Source organism: Ursus americanus, chromosome 13 (assembly GCF_024610735.1).
Source record: "Ursus americanus isolate L20-20 chromosome 13, mUrsAme1.1.p, whole genome shotgun sequence".
NCBI classification, from domain to species: Eukaryota; Metazoa; Chordata; class Mammalia; order Carnivora; family Ursidae; genus Ursus; species Ursus americanus.
In genome coordinates, this window is record NC_142139.1 from 12,819,766 (window position 1) to 12,840,977 (window position 21,212).

The window sequence follows — 21,212 nt, forward strand, 5'->3', positions numbered from 1 at the left end:
GGGTATTTATCTGAAGAAAACCAAAACACTAATTCAAAAAGATATATGCTTCCCCATGTTGAAGTCCTAACCGCCAATACCTCAGAATATGACAGTATTTGGAGACAAGATCTTTAAAGTGGAAATTAAGGTTAAATGAGGTCATTAGCATAGGCCCTAATCCAAAATGACTGTGTCCTTTTAGGAAGAGATTGGGATACAGAAGCTACAGAGGGTAAAGGATGTGAAGATATAGGGAGAAGAGAGCCATCTACAGGCGACAGAAGGTGTAAAAACAAACCTGTGAACAGATTAATATCAGAGTTTTAAGTCTCCAGAATTGTGAGAAAATAAATTTCTGTTGCTTAAGTCACCCAATCTGTGCCATTATGTTAGGACAGCCTATGCAAAGTAATACAGATGGTTAGGGATTCTAAATGAAATCTAATTTGGCAAAACTCTCCACTGTGATTTGGTATTTAAACTTTGTTATTGAATAGTATTTTCCGTTCATTAGTGAGATGGAGTAAGATGAAGTAAGAAAAAGGGTGAGAGGTGAGCCTCAGAAACAACTTTAGTTCTTTCAAGTTAAAATTTATTTCCTATAAACTTGTCATTCCAACGCTAACCATAATAGCAATTTTTTCTCTTACTAATTATTTCCCCCAGAACAGTATGTAGGGATTTCATGAAGATTCTGTAGATCTCTACTGTGGCACTTTATTCACCAGGCCTCTTGATACCATTTTTCCTGACAGCAACTGCGGCAACATACCTTGCCAAATGTCCACTACTAAGTAAAAATGTCGCCTCGAACCTCCCTTTTGCTTCATATGAGAGGACAAGCGGAAAATAGGAAATAAATTTAACGGCAGTTAATAAGCACATGTCTAGGACTAAAAGTATTCCTAAACATTTTTAATTCCACTTTACAAGGGGTAGCTCTATTATTTCTTTAGTTGCACCCTCGAAGAATGTACAGCAGGCAGGTGAGACCCAGGCGCCCGCTTTCAAGAGGCAACCGAGCCCAGCTGCGGTCAGATACGGAACAACACACTGTGGGTCAGTCTGCAATACGGGAAATGTTCAGAAACACACGTAAATGGGTCCCCCCGTAGGCTCTTCCGGCTAATGTCCTTTGCCTTTTCTAAACTTGGGTTTACAGGATCTTTCGGCGAGGCTTTCAGTAAAGAGTGTAAATACTCCTAAGAGATTAGACCACAAAAAAAAAAAGAAAAAAAAATGACTGCAGATGACTGCCACCTACGCTTCAGGAACAGCAATTCCAGCGGAAGACCGAAGTCCCGGATAGTTCGTTAACAGACAAAAAATCAGCTAATTCCATATATATTAACCTACCTAAAGATTTAGAAGCGGAGAACCATATACTTGGTGTTTCGGTAACTATGGCAACCTCAAAAGTACCCTAAAGTAAACAGGAAACAAAAACTTTTCACCTTCCCAGTCGGCCGGACATCACGAGCATCAGGATTCCCTAGTCTCGCGAGAACTTTCTCACTCCCCCGTATGCGCGTGCGTCAGAATCGAAGGGCTGGGGAGCAGCCCAGTCCCCAGGATGGGCGGGGGACGTGGAGCAAACTCTGAGAGGAGGGAAGGGCCATCAGGAAGGGGTGGAACCGTGGAGCGGCGGGGAAAGGCAGAGCGGAGTTAAAAATCGCGTGGGCTCCGCCCCTCGCGGCGCTTCCCCGGAATAACGTCACCAGCTCTATAAGAGAGCGTGCGCGGGGAAGCACGGCCTTTTACATCCGGGAAGCGTCGGGGTTTGGGTGTACGGTTAAGGTACGCCGTCGTGTTTTGTGCGTGGAGGTGGTAATTGGAGCAGAACTTTTTGGCTTAGTTAGAATACAGAAGTTTCAAGAGTCTTGTAGGAGTAGGTCCACGTCAGCTTTAAAAACCTTTAGGTTCGAAAACCTGAAGGGACTTAGGTGTTCATTAGGTCACGAGACGGCCACGTGCAGCCCTGGGTGCGGAGTCTGAAGCCGAGCGCGCACGGGTCAGGGGCCCTCGGGCAAAGGTTCGGCACACATGACTCCCGCAAAGGTCGTGAATTCCGCTGTCGGTGTCAAGTGGCCATCTTGAATCTACTCCGCCACTGTAAATAGTAACGCCGCATCCTCGTACTACCCCGTTCCAGAAGGTGAGTAGCATCTGTAGTTGTGCATGCTACTCCGTTCTGGGAGTGAATCTCCATGTGTCTTTGGGACCTGTCAGCTGTGGCAGTCTCCCTTCCTAGCCATGGAAGAGCATATTCTTGTTTATTGGCAAAGCTGTCACCATTTAATTGGTATCAGATTCTGACTTGCACAAGTAACATTCTTCACTTTCGAAAACCTGGAGGGTGCTGGGTTATTTGGCACACATCTAACTATTGTTAAAATGTTTCCAGGAAGCTGAACTGATTGTTCCGATGGATGATAGAAAACATGACAAGGTAGGTTTCTTTTTATTCACATTTCATAGTCAGAAATCCTTAGTGCTAAGGAATTGGAAGGCCAAAATGGCCCATTTTGCTGTTACTTTGTAATTTGAAAGAGTAACTAGCCAACTAAATAGAAAGTAACAAATAGTTGCTAAGATCTCAGCACTGTGATGTAAGTACACAGATCACAGAGTTTTATAAAGCTGGTTTTCTTCTCTTTCAGATAATCAAGAAGTTCAAGGTAATGTGGGTGAAGTCCTGTTTGTTCAGAATCCTGCGGTTCACTGCCAAAAGGTGATTTTAAATCTCAACAGCTTAGGTATTGAGTGGCGAATTATGTTCTGGAAACTATCAGGGTGGTGTTTTCAATACAGGTCTGAATATTTTTGCCTTACTATGGCATTTAAGTAGAAAATAAGGGAGCACTTCCTTTCTTGCTGTTAATTAAATAAAATGCTTGATTCATCTGGAGAATCTGTGTTCTCTGACTAAATGATAAGAAGTGGAAAGTTATTTGTTACTACAAATAATAACAGGCTACCTCTTCTGGTAAGAGTGGTGTGGAACTAGTATGAATGAGTATTGTAAGGTATTACAGTATTTGGAGGGAAACAACATTAAAGCCAGGTACCCCTAAGGGACAGCACAGTCATTTTATACCACACAAAAGATTGAGGCTACTGTACAAGGTGAACAGCTATGCACTTTATTCACACAAATGTGCACTGAACAGTTGTGTCTTTTAAGTCACACTTAACGTTTAACAAGAAAAAGCTAGCTATAATAAAGGCATATATTATGAACCAAGTATTCTATTCAAGTTTGAGCAAACTGTAGGCTGCCTGTTAGCTATCTGTCTTTAAAGTGTCCCGACCTCTGGTCTGTTAAAATTTCAATATAAATATTGCTTACATCTGCACTATAGTTTAATTAGAAAGGTGGCCTGTGCTAATTTTCAGTAAAGATAAACTGTCTCTCCTGTATTGCACATTTTCTCAAGCCCTTGTGCAGGTGTGCACTGTGTAGCTGTCATCTCTGTAGATGTAAATGCTTGAAAAGTTTTTCCTTATCAAAAATCTTAAGCTTTTAGAAAAGTTTTAATGTTCTGCCTGATACAGCATTGCAGTCCTGTAAAGTAGTAAACTATAAAGCACCTTTATGTTAGCACCAGTTTTTTACAAAGCTGAGGATTTACAAAAAGGACATAAGTAGATGCAGTAGGGAAAGTAGTGAAGTCCCCTTAATGTGTATTTAGTCTTTGAAGAGGATTACTTAACTCATCCTAATCCTAAAGTTCACACTGAACTCTTTACTGGTTTTTATGCATCCATTTCTTGGATATACAAAAACTATTTAAACCACCTAAGGGCTCTTGATATTAGCAATCATTGTCTTGTGGTGATTACTTAGTTAGCCTGAGGGGCAGACCTTTTATGTTTGGGCAAAGATTTTGCATTGCTATCAGGAATGTCCTGAAAGAGTACATTGTAAGCAGCTGTCCCCTTACTGGGTTGGGAAATAGCCAAAGGGAAAAATTGCCTTTAGATAGCAGTGGAGGGAGAAAATAACATTGACAGTACTGGGGCACCTCTTCTGAAGTTCAGATCCCACTGTCTTACCTCGGCCTCTGGGTCTGTTTGACTATTTGAAAGCTGGGGATATCTTACCAGCCTGTTGTAAATTGTGAGGTGCATAGCCACTTAATGCAGTGCCTAGCACAAAGCTGGTGTATGAATTAAATCACTTGAAACAAATAAGTTATTTTAGAGCTTTTTTTCCCCCACTATATAAGCAGAGAAAGCATTTTTAATAGTGTATTTTTATTAGCTGGGACAGGATAGTGGAAATCTACATGTTTTAGTCATTACAAGAAAGTTGCAATAGATGGCACTCTAAGTCATGGTACAACAAATGGCATGATGCCAAGGGAAAATTTTATCAAGCTATAAATGTAAAGTAGCTGAAAGTAACTGCTAGAGGGATGTTAGCAAATAAAGTGGATAAATTAGGTTATATATCCCAACAATTTGAAGGCATTCTTTACTATACGGTATTATTCCAAATTTTGCCAGGTAACTAGAATGTTGCCATAGTGCATGGTACAAAGGCTTCATTCAGGAATGTATTGTGACTGATCCTATTCCAGTCTAGGTCTATAGTGGATTTCTTCACCTTTTTGACCCTTGATCTCCTCACTTGTCAAAGGCTACAGAGATTCAAGGTGGAAATTTCTCAATTTTTTGAAGAAAATCGGAGCTTAATTACACAATACCACTCTTTAAGTGTAATAAAGATTATTGATTCAATTATAAACTCTTAATCCCAATGAATAAAAACAGCCTTATTGCACAACTGATACACAGTAATCTCTGGGGAATGAGAATAAAGACTTCCAACAATGCTAATCAAGGATAATTAGTACTACACTGAGGTATCTAACAAAGAATGTTCACATCACAGATTTCTCAAGCAGCAATGGTGTACATAATTTAAACACAACACAAAAGCAGAAACAAGGCTCTCATCCCCATAAGTTGGCATCTCTGGCTGAGTGCTGATGTAGAGGTTGAAATTTTTTCCAACATATTTTCTCTTAAGGTTGCCATGTAGGATTATAATTTGGTGACACTTTTTATCCAGGGTACAAAGGCTGAGACTTTGGTATAGACACCAGGTGAATCCTTGGCTCCACAGCCATACCCCCAGGAAGTCACCCCATACACAACCCAGCTGTCTCCTGACCGAACACACATGAGTGGTCCTCCGCTGTCTCCCTGGCAGCTGTCAACACGTTTGTGTTCATGTAGATTTCCAGCACAGAGCATCCTTCGTGTAAACCGACCCTTATAACGTTCTTCACAAAACCTCTTGGGAAGTAGGGGAATGGCTGCTTGTTGTAGAGTTCTTGAGTAGGCTCGTCCTAGTCAGACCAAATAATCTGAATTAGATGCCAGCTAAAGACCTTACAGAAAACATTTTTAACAGTTATGTGAACATTTAATAGACTTGAAAATAAAAGCCTTTTTGTGATACAGTGTAGTTTAAATAAGTGATAAGTAAATGGTATAGAAGGACATAAACTGGCAAGAACTACTCTAAATAGAACCATGGCATTTCATAAGAATTGAGAAGCAAAACATTACTATATACCAAACAGGCCTAAGTTGGACCATTTGAGGTTAGTGTACTCTACTGGCAAGCCATTCATTGTTCAGTGGCTAAAATGTATAATTGATGTTTTCCATGAGCCTTTTCTTGGATCTAAATTCCATTGTTTTTCTTGCTCCCTATTTACTCAGTTGGAATAACTCATAATAAAACATTGTATAAAATTGACTTGACTTTGTCATTTCTGCTAACTCATGTGTCTAAAGGAAAGTAAATGAACCTTCCCTCATGAATTGTAATGGATATAGTTAAGCCTTCTCAGAGACTTGATTTGCCTCATAGGTACACATGGTGTAGAGAGATGGCATTTACTCTGATTATTGTATCATCCAGGAAATGCTTTCTTTGTGATTTATCTCAGGATTGGTCAGTTATATGCCTTTTTGCAGCTATGATATAATACAAGTATAAAGCCCATATTTTGTGCAGTGTGTGATAAAATGAACACAGACATTTACTAAATAAAACACTGAAATTATCACATGTAGAAATACTTGATGCTCTTTTCAAGAGTGAAAAATGATCAGTGTTTTATTTTAATGGAGAGCAGTCAACCTATCCCTTCTTCAATAGCCGTTTATGAATCGGGCACCCAATCCAGGTGAACCCTACATCTGTTTCAAGGACCACCCTGAACAAGCAGTAGCTGATAGTACACTGATTTAATTCTGTAGCAACACAATACAGAAAACTTTGCCTGAGAAGACTATAAAATGAGTATCTTGCTCTAGCTTGGGATTTGGGAGGGTGGGATGAAGGAGAAAAAGCCGGTTGGATCTCCACTTCAAGCAAAGGGGCTCTTTTGTCTCCTCTATATTTAGAGATTCTCCATAAAATTGAGTTTGATAATGGCCTTCATTACAGAAAAAACAAGGCCATCAGACACCATGGCCCTTTGCTGGTATAGCTATGTCTGAGTCATGGGAAAGCTTTTTAAGATATAGCCAGTCGGGCCCAAGTATTGGAGTAGGGTCTTAAAAATCAAAAATCCCATTTCCTCTGTCTTACTAGTCTGGAACTGAAAGTACAGGATTCTCTACCCCATAAGGCAGTTGAGCTCTGTCAATTTGTGCTAAACATATAACAGTAACCAACAGTACCCTCAGGATACGAATCCAAATTACATGCATGCATCATACACTTGGCAGAATTTCCAAACACCTAAGCCTTAACCCACTGAAGATTTTCATACCCATTGTACACCCAAAAGTATTGATAATACCATACATAAGAACATACCCAGGTCTCATTTGTTCTTTGTATTATCTACATTACCTGTGTCTCCCCATCCTGTTATGTAACAATTGGAGGCGGTTTTCTGTGGCCTCTCTCTCCGGAGTGGCAAACAGGCCGGCAAAACATGGCTGCTAAATCTAACACACTGCTCTTCTGGTCCTTCTAATCGAACCAGGGCGATGTCATAGTCACTGCTGTCAGGTCGATACCCCCGATGAATCACAATCTGCTGAACTCCAATTTCTTCTTCAAATTCTTCTGGCACCAAAGTATGATAATCCCCAACCCGAACAGCATAGCTCCTTGTGCTGTTACCATACCTGAGAGGCAGAGAACTAGTAAGCGGCTGAAACAGAACTGTCAGCAGGGAAGGTGAATAGAGACACTGCAAGCCTTTCTTCCTAATCGTTATCCCTTCCTGTAAATTTACCCTTTCCAGTTCTCTGATCCCACCACTCTCAGTTGTGTTCCAAACCCATTTCATCACTTCATTTCACTGCTTAATCCAGGTTCCCATGTAATTGTTTTCTGAGAAGGAGCAAATGTGGAGCATGAGTGGAAAATAACAGCTAATCATTAACCTGTTATTTCCCAACATGAAAAAAGACCAAAACAGGAACAAATAGTATAGAGCAAAATTACTGTCTTGTATTTGCTGTCTTCGTTTTTCTATCATTTCCAAGATGCGAGTTCATCACAAAGCTCCTTGAGGCCAGAAATCATGGCTGGTCTAACTTTGTATCCCTTAGACCACTTTAGCACAACCCACTTTACTCCCCTTTCCTGTGAACTGAATGCAAACCAAAACTGTATTTTCAGGGCAACATATATTCATTATATTCTCTCATCTCTTAAATCTCTGTCCAGACATCATCCCAGTGAGACTTGATTTATAACTGCAGTCCACCCTTTGTCCTCCATTCCCCAGCACTCTCAATATCCTTAATCTCTCTTCTTTAACACCACTTAACAGACCATCTAATTTACTGTTATATTTATAGCTCTCAGTCTCCCTCTGCTTAAACAAAAGGCATCCAAAGACAGGGATCTTTATGTTCACTGATGAATCCTAAACACCAAACAATAGTGATGCCTTCCTTAAGTAGAAATGCAGCATATGTTTGTTGATTTAGTGAATGAATGGATATTTTTAATGTGTCTTTTTTCCTTAAACTATTCAATTTAAGTAGAAACAATATTTACTGGATTGATAGTTCTCAGCTTGTTTTCCCAACCAACATAACTTGATGGTGGCCCATTCTCCTAAACCAGAGTTTCCCAGCCTTGGCACTACTGACATATGGAACCAGATAAATCTTTGTTGTGAGAGAGAGGCTGTTCTGTGCATTGTAGGATGTTTAGAAGCATCCTTGACCTCTCTTCACAAGGTGGCCAGTAAAGCACATGCATACACCCCTCAACTGTGGCCACCAAAAATGTCTTCAGACATTTCCCTGTGTCCCCTCTGGTGCAAACTGGCCACAGTTGAGAACTACATAGAATACATGATCCACCCCACTTCCTGGTTACTTCCTCTTTCTCACTTAAGATTATATAGCATCTCGCTTACTTAACCACTACTTGAGACATTCTTAATGGCTTAATTTCCAAAACCATGCCCTTTTAACTCCCTAACTTCCTTATCTGTGGTGAGCCTATTCTCCATCTCAGCCACCTACTCCCATTGTGAGACCCAGACCTGGTATTCACCAAATACTGTACATTTCTGAAGTCTTGATTTCAAGCATCTCCCACTTTTCACCTCCTGTCTTTATAGTTTTACAGATCTACAGTCCTTCAACCCCATTAGACTTCCAGCCTTTAAACCCACTAGTTTTTTTTCATTACAATCTCACTCTGCTTATGACTTCCCTTTTTTACCAGGCTTGGATTCCACAATCGCTTTTTTGCAAAAACTCAGTCCTTCATTCCTTTAATCTGCCAAAATTCCAACTATGGTTTCATCAACTCAGCACCTACTTTGTGCTAGCATCTGACTGTGAGATGGGAAAACATACCTTAATTCTTTTTATGAAAACTTGGAAGTCTTACACTAGATACGAGAACTGTACTTGAATGTGAATTTAGAGAAGTCAGTATTCAAAACTTGGAATTTTCTAGTGACTGCCTATTTAAATGCAACCTCCCATTTCCTCCTGTAAAATGACTGGAAGCTCTAAGTTATTCAAACACTAAGTACCCCTGTGTAGGGCTTGCATATATAATGTAATTTTCTTAACTATGTTAGCTCAAAAAACTGAACAATGCACCAAAGATGATTTATCCAGCTGCTGATTGTTGATCAATAATACTAATAATTTAACACTAATAATTTTCTGATTCCTTGATTCTCCATTTCCAACCTTAAGTCATCACAGATCTTCAAAATTCAGAAAGCTTTTTATACATTGTTCACAGATAATATACTCTTGTGGATTCCACTTCAAAATTTAAGTAAAGGTTGCCATTATTTCACATCCTGAAACAGCAAAAAGTATACTCATGGAGAAAAATCAGATTTAAATACTTCTCACTTCTACTTTCTGTGTACTGATACTGTATTATAAAAATTCAGTATGCCTATTAATGAATTCAGGTTTTGAAGTAAAACCTCAAGTGATTGAACACCTTTCTAAAAAGAATAATTGCCAAGGGACACCTGGGTGGCCCAGTCGGTTAAGCGTCTGACTCTTGGTTTTGGCCCCGGTTGTGATCTCAAGGTCATGAGACTGAGCCCTGAGTGGGGCTTCGAGATCCAGGTGGAGTCTGCTTGAGATTCTCTCTCCCTCTCCCTCTGCCCTTCCCACTTTGCTTCGTGTGCTCTCTCTCTCTCAAAGAAATAAATCTTAAGGAAAAAAAAAAAAATTGCCAATACATCCTTGAAAGTGCTGCTGAAATGTTTCATATATCTTTAGAATGGAGTTGAAGAAATTATCTCAAGCTCCACTGTCCAGTACTGTAGCCCATAGCCACATGTGGATATTGGAGTACTAGAAATGTGTTTAGTCTGAACTGAAATATGCTAAAAGTATAAAATATACAATGGATTTTGAATACTTAGTATGAAAAAATACTAAATATATTGTCTTCATAGATAAGTATTAAATATCCCAATTTTTATGTTACATTTTGCAATAATATTTTGGATATACCAAGTTAAATAAAATATATAATTAAAATTAATTCAACCTGTTTGGATTTTTTTAAGATTTCTATTTGAGAGAGAGCTCGCATGAGCAGGGGGAGAGGGAAAGACTCTCAACCAGACTCCCCACTGAGCGTGGAGCCTGACGTGGGGCTCAGTCTCACAACCCTAAGATCATGACCTGAGCCAAAATCAAGAGTCAGATGCTCAACTGACTGAGCCACCCAGGTGCCCTGACCTGTTTGATTTTTTATCTTTTAATGTGGCTACTAGAAAACTTAAAGTCACATTTGTGGCTCACATCGTATTTCTGCTAGACAGCAATGGTCTAGAGAAACAGTTTGGCATATACTAGGCACCCTGTTTTATTATATCTTTTTAATGCAGTCTCTTACATTGCTTATAATTTTTAAGCCTGAATTATGAGATATTCCCTTCATACGTGAACTTTTTATATCCCTTCAGATAATTATATTACTGTTCACCTAAAAAAAAGGCATTGCAACAATATTTCCCCTCTTTGAAAGAGAGCTGTAGTACTTTGCTAAAATAATGCTTGTATCTAAACTAGCCATATAAATATATTCTACATTATCTGAAAAGTGGGTCTTCAGCCAACAAACAAAGAAACAAGACATTACTGCAACAAGGAAATTTTGTTTTAAAATACCCCACTGTTAAAGTCTTGGGCAGTCTTGCCTTACTGTGTCACCTCATGCCTGGACTCCTGCAGTAGTCTGTCCAATAGCCTTGCTGCTTCGAATTTTAACTGTTTCAGCCCCTTCATCATACTGCAGCAAGAGGGAGGTTTATCTCTGACAGTATAACTACTCCTTTGTATACCCTTCAAGGGGTCTCCATTATCTACACAATAAAGTTCAAATGCCTTATATGAAATGCAAATCCATCCAAGAATGGCCCTTGCCCACCTGATACCAGCCTCGTCTGCATGCCCCTATCATTTTAGTTGCTTGATGAGGTGTCTCATACACCTGTCTTTATTCAAACTACTTGCAGTATCATCCCACCTCCCATCCTAATATGGCAAAAACTGATTTTATCACCCAAGTCTCAAGTCAAAACCTCCTAGGAAGCTCTTCCTGCCCTGCCTGAAAACTGGCCAATCCTGTCTTTGAACACTCCCAGTCACACTGTCCTAGCATTTGTAACAGTTTCTAAGACTAAGTTATGTCAGGTCCTCCCAGTTAAAGTCTCCGTAAGTGTAAGGGCCATGCCATGCTCACTTTTGTATCCTCAGCACTAGGCAAAGTGCTTGGCACAGAGAAAGTCTTAATGTGTGTTAAACAACTACTTTCCAAAGACACCCACATCTACATATATACACTATTATCCCTAACTTCACTAAAATCAGAGTCAGCTTCTCACCAGTTCTTACAACACCATCACTTAAAGTTTCTACTACTTTTTTTTTTTTTTTTTGACAGAGAGGAAGAGCAAGAGAGTCACACACTCAGGGGAAGGACAAACAAGAGAGAGAAAGAGAATCTTTTTTTTTTTTTTAAGATTATTTATTTATTTATTTGACAGAGATAGAGACAGCCAGGGAGAGAGGGAACACAAGCAGGGGGAGTGGGAGAGGAAGAAGCAGGCTCATAGCGGAGGAGCCTGATGTGGAGCTCGATCCCATAACGCCGGGATCACGCCCTGAGCCGAAGGCAGACGCTTAACCGCTGTGCCACCCAGGCGCCCCGAGAGAAAGAGAATCTTAAGCAGATTGTGTGGAGTGCAGAGCCCATCACAGAGCTGGATCTCACAACCCTGAGTTCATGACCTGAGCCAAAATCAAGAATCGGACACTCAACTGAGACACCCAGGCACACGTCTATTACATTTTACAAACCTCCTAAATATCTGATGTTCTTGTTAATGCGGACTGTTTACCAGAATCACCTGTACCACTTTGAAAAATATAAATGTCCAGGTCACACAGTCTCTGAGAATATTAAATTAATAGGGCTGATATAGGACCACAGGTGATTCAAGTTCACAGTCAAGCTTGAGAACCACTACACCAAAGACTTAAAGGTATAGTGATAACTCCTGGAATCTCACTAGGTGAAGTGAGCGTCATAAGAGATTACATAAAGGTATCAAAACACAAAACCCATACACGTTACACGCATATACTGTGTTCTCAAATCAAGTAGATTTCAGCCAATAGTTTTGAATATACTCCAAATTTAGTATGCTCACCAATCAGGAGTTGATATTAAACTGAAAACAAAAATAAAATACTTACCTGAGAAGAAGAGAAAAAGCATCATTCTTGTCAAAATGAATCTATTAGTACCTACACATTTAAAGTTGTCCTAATTTAAGGAAATGGACCAGCTAAACCTAAGCAGTGATTCCCACACTCCTTTCACTCCAATTATTCTTAGAAATAATCACATGCTTGGAATTTGAAGAGCATCCAGCACAAGACTGGATTAGTTAGCTAACCAAATATTTGTCTTCTACTGTCACCTCTCTCAGTGGGTGTGATTATATACACAGGGATAACACTTTGGCTGAGGTTCCCAATATGATTGTGGACTTTGAAAACATTTACTATAGTTCTAGACTTCTTAAGAAGACATACCAAGGAATCTTTTTTTTTTTTCAACATAAAAACTCTAGTTGAGCTTCTGTTACTTTGACAGACTTTTTATATTCAAAAATGCTTCTAAAACAAACATTTTAGGTTTGGCTGACACACCATCCAATTGTTTGTTTTGCTGAAATGCCTTCAACTCCTCCTCAAATAAAAATTGGATGAAATTGCCAGACAAGCTTGAGCAAGAAAGGATCTGAAACACAGCAGTTTTGTAAAATTCAATGTCTCCATTCTTCTGAGATTCTGGAGTTTAAGAACAAAAAATTACTGGAATTAAAAATAGAAGAGTTAATTCATGTTGCAGGGTCTTATTCTTTATGTGTCTTCAAAAAGTATTTTACATTTTTATCTCTTCAAAAAGTATTTTACATCAACCTGTACACATCTGCTACTACTAGAATCTGTTTTTTTGTGTTTTCTGGATGAAACTCAAAAAGTGATTGAATTTGCTTGTGTAAATTGTTACAGTTGCTTAGAGAGAAGTGATCTTCTCCATAGAACCTCACACTCTCATATGTGTGTGTGTTTGCGTATGCGTGTGTGTGTATACACACGCACATATATATAGTATATGTGTGTTGTGTGTGTGTTCAGGAAATGGTTTTAGCATGATTGATGGTATTATGTATATCACTAAAAGACCATGTTCCTAATGGACTCTACTAGATACTAGGTTATAATGGAGCATATGCTAAGCACCTGACACTTTGTGTTTTTAAAAAGTGACTCCACAATCTCTGTGGCTCATCTTTATAATTACAAAGATTTAGACATTTCTGATTTTCAGAGCAACAATCTCTGACAATTTCCAGCTGCTATAGTGTTTCTAGGCAATAAATTAAAAGATAAAATCAAGTAAAGCTATATTCTTGATCAAATTGAATTTGCAGTAGAATTACAGAAAGAAGGGAGTCTTGTTTTGCATTCATTCTTCCCTCCAAAATGATGCTTGTTACCAGAATAAGCAACTAAAAGGAATTAGTGTAATATTCATGAATTTTTCTTTCAATTATTTTGCTGCACCACAATAGAGAGAGGGTCATTTCATGATACTCATAGTTTAGAGTAGAAAATATCAAAAGCAAGTAATTTATATTATGTAAGTTTCATAGGGACTACAAAAAAAACTTGATTTATTCCAAGTTTCCACTTCAAAATGCCAACAGGATATTACATTCCAAAGTCTGCACTGCATTAACACTAGGAAAAATGTGAAAGATGAGATAGAAGGCCTATAAATGGTGATTCACCAATTACCTCAGTTACCCTAATTACGTTGGCATAAAAAAGTGTTTGGGACACAGCACATGTGAAATTTACAAACAAATTAGGATATGATTACTGGAACTCTTGTCAGCCTTACAATAAAGTACGCTTATCATGTAAAGAGACTATATAAAATGAATATGACAGGATAGTAGATCTGAAGGAACTGCATTCTGATCTCAACCTCCCAGGCCATCATTCTTAGATTATTCTGACATGAGGATTATATAAAAGAATGACTATAAAGGCAAAACAAACAAACATAAAAAGCTGTCATCCCACAGTGTAAAACAACACAGATGGTTAACAGCAATCCATGCCTCATTCAAAAATAGCTGTTCAAAACACTGGCCTATATCATCACTGTAAGAATTAGGCACCAAGGAAGGCCTGATGAACAAGAAACCATTATAGAGCATATACAGAAGTCCAGTAGTTAAAGCAGTGGAGATATAAATAGAAAAAGCGCATGAGAGCTAATTTCAAAATACGAAATTTAAGTCCCCGACCAGTAGACCTTAAATTAGACTCCCAAAGGATGCCTGGGTGGCTCAGTTGGTTAAGCATCCAACTCTTGGTTTCAGCTCAGGTCATGATCTCGTCCTGGGATCAAGCCCCACATCGGGCTCTGCACTCAGCATGGAGTCTGCTTCCAATTCTTTCTCTCTCTCTCCCATTCACTCTCTCTCTCTTTTTCTCTCAAATAAATAAATAATATCTTTTAACAAATAAAAAATAAACAAATTAGACTCCCAAGAAATCTAAAAGGAAGATAATCTCTCAGAACCTGACGATCTTGCTTCTACAGGGCAGTTTCCCTGCAATTCCAAAGGAAATTGATTTTTGCAAATTTCAGAGTTTCTGATGATTTCTGTTTTAATCCAAAGTCCTGAAGTCAGTCGTTAAGCGCCTGCCTTCTGCTCAGGTCATGATCCCAGGGTCCTGGGATCGAGCCCACACTGGGCTTCCTGCTCAGCAGGAAGCCTGCTTCTCCTTCTCCCACTCCCTCTGCCTGTGTTCCCTTTCTCGCTGTGTCTCTCTCTGTCAAATAAATAAAATCTTAAAAAAAAAAAAAAGTCCTGAACCCAGAAACAAACAAAATTGGGAGCTTATTCTGAATCACTAGTAAGTGTCCTTAGCTTTTTAATAGGCTTACTGCAATAAAGATGTGAGCTGTAGCCTCCTTAGGCATTGCAAAATAGGAAGTCTATGAAATCTGGTAAAGGTTACAGACCAAGTCAGATGGATATAAAACACATTTGCAAAACAATTCTCTCCCTACGCACATTAAAAGAATCTTGCATTATATCTACAGCACATCAAAATGCTGCATATCATAATCTGCTCCTCTGCTTTTTAATCAACTGTCTTTATCTTATACTCAGCAGATAAAGGGAAGAAATTCAGAAATGACATATGGAAGGAATTATCTGTTGATCTAGGTTTAAAATACCACCATCCTCTAAAGAGTCCAACATTCTTAAATATATCCACTATCTGGCAACTGAGCCCCCACTTTCATCATGCAACAACCATTTAGGAGTCTCTCCTCTGTGCCAAGTAATATACTAGACACTTGGTTTATAAACAGAAGTGAGATGATTACTGACTTTAAGCAAGAATCTAGAAGGAGCACGCCGGGGGAGGAATAATGACATGTAAACAAACAAACCCAAACATGTATCAAAAAGAAAAGAAAAAGAAAAAGACCTTCCAGGGGACCCAAAAGTCAGATCAAAGTTTTCAACCTCAAGTAGAATTTTTGGGTAATTTCACTACTTTAAAACTTTAAGCCTTGAACCCTGAAGTCTATAACTTTTAACAGAGACCTGAAAGACAAGGTATCTTAATCAAGAGGAGGATAATCAAAACCGAACCTCTTGAGTTACTCTGCCCAAACTCTAAGCCCTAAGACAGGTTTCTCCAGGTTCTCGTAATTTCCTACTTTCTTCTCCAGTAGTCAGTGGAATAAAATCATCCTGAATTTCCTATTTTTGATAATAATTATCTGTGATTCCCTTTTTTTAACCCCAACATAATAATAGCCAACATTTGTTTTGAATTTTACAGTTTATAAAATACTTTCAGATGCTTAGCAGATCATTTGTTCCTCACCATGGAATGTTACTGCCTTCATTTTACTGGTGGGAAAACTGAGGCTCTTAACAGGCTGAATAAATTAAGCAGTTAAAATTGAAGGAAAACTGTGACCTTGGTCTCAATGGCCAGATCCAAGTCTTTTGTTACAAAGTACCAAGTTCTGTGATTTCGGTCACAGCAGCTCTACCTTCTCTCCTTCTCTACCTTCTGTCTCTATTATAATAGCCTTGTAATCAGTCTCCCTCTAGGTCCTACCATAGTGAGTCTTAATCACTTGGTAACATGGACCAATTCGAGTCACTCCCCAGAAGCATGTATGCAAAGACTTTTCATGTAATTTGAAGCTCACTCACGGACCCCTGGATTAATAATTTTGCTTTACCTCCTCAGATTTATCCTGTACATCTCCAAATGCCTGATCTCCTAAAACTCCTCTTTGATCACATTTCAAGTCTCAAAAACCTTTAGTGTTTCCCACCACCTAGTGATTGAAACAGAAATTCACTATCCTGGCATTCCAGGCCTTTCCTGATTCTCTACTGTAAGTCCACTACCAAAACTCCAGATCACTATCTTAACTAATAACTGCCACCATTCAAATACGTCTCATGTTTTTCACCACTATGCTCTCAACATTAGATATTGTCCACCTTCCGCCTCTACCAATCCAGGAATCCAACCTCTGTGCTCGAACACACTTCATGACAGAACTTACTCTTCCTCCCGCATACAGCCCACTCCATCTTGGAATAGTCCTAGTGTTAAAGAAATAAAAAATAAACAACTCTATGCGAAAATGAAAATTAGTTTTTCTCCCATTAACATCTGTGGTATCTGAAGCAACAGGTAACAAATCTAATTCAATTCCACACAATCTCCCCTGTCTGTTTGCCTTCCCTGGCGTATCATGTCATTGTTTTCATGATGCGGCACCCAGAACTGAGCACAGTTCTCTCTGTTTGATAGTGACAATGCTTTTGTCTCTGACAGTAGCTTGAGCACCGTAAGACTAGCAAGGCTCATCGCTGCTGTCTTGCCCCTGTTCTGTCAGTGCTGTCCACGACTGATTGACTCTGTGGGCAACTGCATTACATCACCGACGTGTAAGAAGGTTGCAGGACTCTAAAACTCATGAGCTCTTTTTCACTTGTGCAACGCGTAAGCCACGTTTCCTGGAACTAAAGTCAGCATTTTACTTCTTCCTTATTCCACACTGCTTGTTAGAATCAGCCTATCGAGATCTTTTGCCATCATGGATCCTATCTCCAACATGTGTCCCTCCCAATCTTCTGGCATCCAAAAATATAATTAATTTACCATCGGTGTCTTTTTTCAGTTTCGTGATTAATATGTTGAAAAGGACATGGATAAGTATCCTGTCAATTCCAGTATATTCTTCCTCATCATCATTCTTTAAACATTCAGATCATATTCTATTTTACCCACTAGGCAAGCGGGTCTTAACCATTAGTGTTCTTAAGTATCATCAGAGATGCTTGATAAAAATGCCAACTCCTGAGGCTCAGCTCCAAAGATTCAGTAGATCTCGGGTAGAGGCCCAGGAATCTGGACTTTTGACAAGCTGAATGTATCTAATATTGTGGTAGAAAGACCACACTTTAAAAATGGTGCCCTGAGGTGCCTGGGTGGCTCAGTTAGTTAAGTGGTTAAGCGTCTAACTCTTGGTTCAGGTCATATTCTCAGGGTCGTGGGATCGGGCCCTACCTCAGACTCTACACTCAGTTCGGAGTCTGCTTGTCCCTCCCCATCCCACTCCCCCCTTCCCCCCCCTTGCCCTCCCAACCCTGTGCACTCTCTCATTCTCTCTCAAACAAATAAAATCTTTTTTAAAAAATGGTGTCCTAAACTTTTTTTGATACTATCATATCAGCAATATCAATGTCTCCCTACTCTGGGTTCCTATAACTACATTAAAAACTCTTATCATAGCAACCATCCTTATCTGTCTTGTTCTCCACTATATCTCTAGTGCATGGCATATTCCTGGGAATACTAATTTTTTGTTAAGTTAATGGATGAATATAATCTTTATTATCTGTGCTGTTCATGTAACACATGAATGTATTAAACCCACTGGTATATACATGAACACTCAAACTCAATTATTATCCCAGAAATGACAAAGGCTATGTAAAATATAGATCTGTATCCCCTGTACACTTTACACATGGAAGATTACTCCATAAATATATATCAAAATAGATAAGAGGAACTTACTAGAGATCCTAGAAAAAAAAAAGATACATGAGAACTTGGCATACTACATAGTTGTGATAAATAATTGGGTAAAGAATATAATGCTCAATAAAAAGTGCTGGTAAACTAACTATCCATGAAAGTATAAAGTTAGGCTCCTTTCTCATACCATATATGCAAAAATAAACTGTAAACAGATTAAAAACCTAAACACAAAAAGCAAAATTGTAAATTTTCTTAGTGAAAAACTAAGATAATATCTTCATCATGTGGGGCTAGAAAAGGATTTTTTAAATAAAATACAAAAACTTTTATTAAACTTAAAAACCTGACACACTTAAACATATAAAATTAAAATATCTTTATAAGAAAAAGATCTTAAACAAGTGACAAGATATACCCAAATTGAGAAAAGGTATTTGTAACACATAACAACAAAGACTGTGTACACAGAACAAATTTTTAAAATCAATTACAAAAAGACAATCCAACAGAAAAATAAACAAAGGATATAAAGAAAGAATTCATGAAAGAGGAAGACACTAAGCAGGGAAATGGAATTAAAAAGAAATCCAAAATGTCTAAGACTGGCAAAAATTAGAAATGTTGATAGTATCACGTTGAGGTGGGGATTTGAGTAAAGAGGGACTTACACACTGCCAAGATATAAATGGATACAATTACTTTAGAAAGTAAATTAGTAGTGTCAAGTGAAATTGAAATGTGCCCGTACACTAGCAAAATGCTCCCACATATATGTACCCAATGAGGCACAGAATGGATATCTACTACCACATTGTTTTTTCATAGTGAGAGAATGGAAACCACCTAACTATCCATTAGTAGGGGAATAAATAATCTGTGATGTTGTCTTCCAATAGGAGTTAAAATTCGCATGGCGGTTAAAGTGAACAAAATCTATAGGACAAATTACAAATATACAATGAAGTCTTATGATATCACATAGGAAAAATATAAAACAAATTTTCCCGAAACACATCTTCTCTGCTCCCTATAGTTTGCTTTAATACCGCAGTAGCAAGTAGCTTCCTGAAGGCTCTTTGCACCTTCTGTCACCTCCCCACTTCCACAGTGCTATTGGTACAGATAAGGAAGACTGGTAGCCTGGCTCTGTCACCCCAAGTTTCTAGTATGCTACAGAGAAGGAAGGGATTAGAAGAACTGGCAAATAAGAGCCCAACTGAGTTGTCTGGAAAGGTGGACACATACCTCTTGAAGCAGTGTGCCGCCGTAAGGACCCAGCAGCTACTCAGGAGGGTGGCCCCACAAAGGAGCCTGCCATCTCCATGGGATGACTTTAGCCGGAGGGACACTTGCCAAGGCCAACCGCCCCTAAGAAGAAAGTAAGCCACTTAAGTCCATATAAGGTAAAAAAAAGCAAAGAAAAGCTTCCATTAAAACAATGACTCAGAAGGCTTGCAGGTGGGAGAAAAGCAGTATAAAAGAGACCCTACAATGTAAAAATCCCTTCCTACTTTGAAAATGGTGCAGGCACTCTGAGCAGGCACACTGAAGATTTGTTTATAGGCATTTGTATGCATCCCACCTATCTCTGACATTCATGGAATCAAGCTGAGTCTTCTTTATACTTCATTGTTTGAAGCATATTTTCTCTCCCCACCACCTCACCCAGGCAGTCTAAAGAAGTATTTAATAAGTAAAGTACTGGTTTTCCATTTGTAAATGCAACAAACAAAAAAATTACATTAAAAAGAGTCAAGTCCAAAACAAATATATTCTAAATTAAACAGATTTTATAGTTACATATTTTTTTCAGACCTCCTGTTAAATTAGTTTCTGCCACATAACTTTTCAGCAACATATCTATTTTATAAGTCAGAGGGTAGCGATCTAAGACCATGGTCTATATAAAGTTAAGGTAGGTCAAAAAAATGTGAAATCTTCAGTGTAATCTGTATTTAATTTAGAAAATTACGTAAGTAAAATAAATCCCTTACATAATAGTAGAAAAACCCCAATTTGTAACACTGTATTACAAAAATAATTCTGTAGTATGGAAAATCTCCTCTGAAGAACCTTTTACCTTAAAGAATTTTTCCCACCAATGATCCGCTTCTGCCGACGGTGCAGTAATCTCACGCCACAAACAGCAGAGAGGGATTCTGAAGCAGACAGAGGTTATTAATCAGACTATCATATTGCTGTTAGTGCGGTAAAGACACAAGTGACACATTTTCTTGCTGCTTCCGTCTCTATTTTAAAATGTCTTCTCAAATTATAGGATACTTTTTCTTATGATAAAAATTAAAAGTCTTTTCATTTAACCAAGAATTCACAAGCAGATCAGGAACTTGAGGAAGTTTCCCATCTTCAGCTTGGACCCTGCACAGTACATCATCCTATAGGTGCCTACATCTCCTCCTCTGCCGATTTCAGAGACTGTTTCGGAGTGCAGGGACATTAAACAAAGCAAGAGAATTGCAAAGGAGATACTGGTCTAAATTACCTGCTTTTCATACACAACATCGCCAAGCCATGTCTACAAAATGTAACTTAAAGGAGAAAAGCACATTCTCAGAATGGCATTCTGATCTAAATTCACATTTGCATTTACTCATATAGCATATTAATATAGGGAAAGGGCTTACTAAGGAGTCTCAGTGGCATTTAAGGGAATACAGTCAAACTTCCCAAGATAACACTCGATCAAGAGCACAAAAAAAGAATTAAGAATTAAAATACATGAACAAGTGTTATACAAAAGAAAGTATATAAAGGTTGACTGTTTCAAAAATAATTTTAGAAAGGAGGAGAATCTCTATAGGAGTGTTTTGTTTCCTTGGTTAAGTATATGTTACAAAATATAGATAGAGGGGTGCCTGGGTGGCTCAGTCGTTAAGTGTCTGCCTTCAGCCCAGGGCGTGATCTCGGGGTCCTGGGATCGAGCCCCACATCAGGCTCCCTGCTCCGCTGGGAGCCTGCTTCTTCCTCTCCCACTCCCCCTGCTTGTGTTCCTTCTCTCGCTGGCTGTCTCTCTCTCTGTCAAATAAATAAATAAATAA

The 21,212-nt window shown here is 38.7% G+C and overlaps 1 protein-coding gene, 2 long non-coding RNA genes and 1 other non-coding gene across 9 annotated transcripts in view; 2 read left to right on the forward strand and 2 right to left on the reverse strand.

Moving 5' to 3' along the window:
* Positions 1 to 1,661, reverse strand: part of LOC123793334 (uncharacterized) — a 500,602-nt gene extending 498,941 nt beyond the window's left edge. For all 4 annotated transcript variants that reach the window (XR_015726465.1, XR_015726466.1, XR_006779913.2 and 1 more), the window contains exon 1: positions 1,339 to 1,661. This is a non-coding gene — a long non-coding RNA (uncharacterized LOC123793334). The remainder of the gene's footprint in view (positions 1 to 1,338) is intronic.
* A 66-nt stretch (positions 1,662 to 1,727) lies between these two features.
* LOC123793332 (uncharacterized) lies at positions 1,728 to 5,755 on the forward strand. Its single transcript, XR_006779909.2, has 3 exons — positions 1,728 to 2,137; positions 2,387 to 2,431; positions 2,643 to 5,755. It is a non-coding gene; the product is annotated as an uncharacterized LOC123793332 (long non-coding RNA).
* Positions 2,186 to 2,316, forward strand: LOC123793435 (small nucleolar RNA SNORA24). The gene has a single exon (XR_006779968.1). It is a non-coding gene; the product is annotated as a small nucleolar RNA SNORA24 (small nucleolar RNA).
* PRSS12 (serine protease 12) overlaps positions 3,105 to 21,212 on the reverse strand; it is a 135,437-nt gene continuing 117,329 nt past the window's right edge. For 2 of the 3 annotated variants that reach the window (XM_045799085.2, XM_045799084.2), the window contains exons 10-13: positions 20,234 to 20,312; positions 19,399 to 19,521; positions 6,863 to 7,143; positions 3,105 to 5,339 (exon numbers count right to left, since the gene is read on the reverse strand). In XM_045799085.2, coding sequence (XP_045655041.2) covers positions 5,032 to 5,339; positions 6,863 to 7,143; positions 19,399 to 19,521; positions 20,234 to 20,312 — 791 coding nt within the window. In that variant the 3' untranslated portion in view covers positions 3,105 to 5,031. The remainder of the gene's footprint in view (positions 5,340 to 6,862; positions 7,144 to 19,398; positions 19,522 to 20,233; positions 20,313 to 21,212) is intronic. The other variant, XM_087866421.1, reaches the window with a different exon arrangement.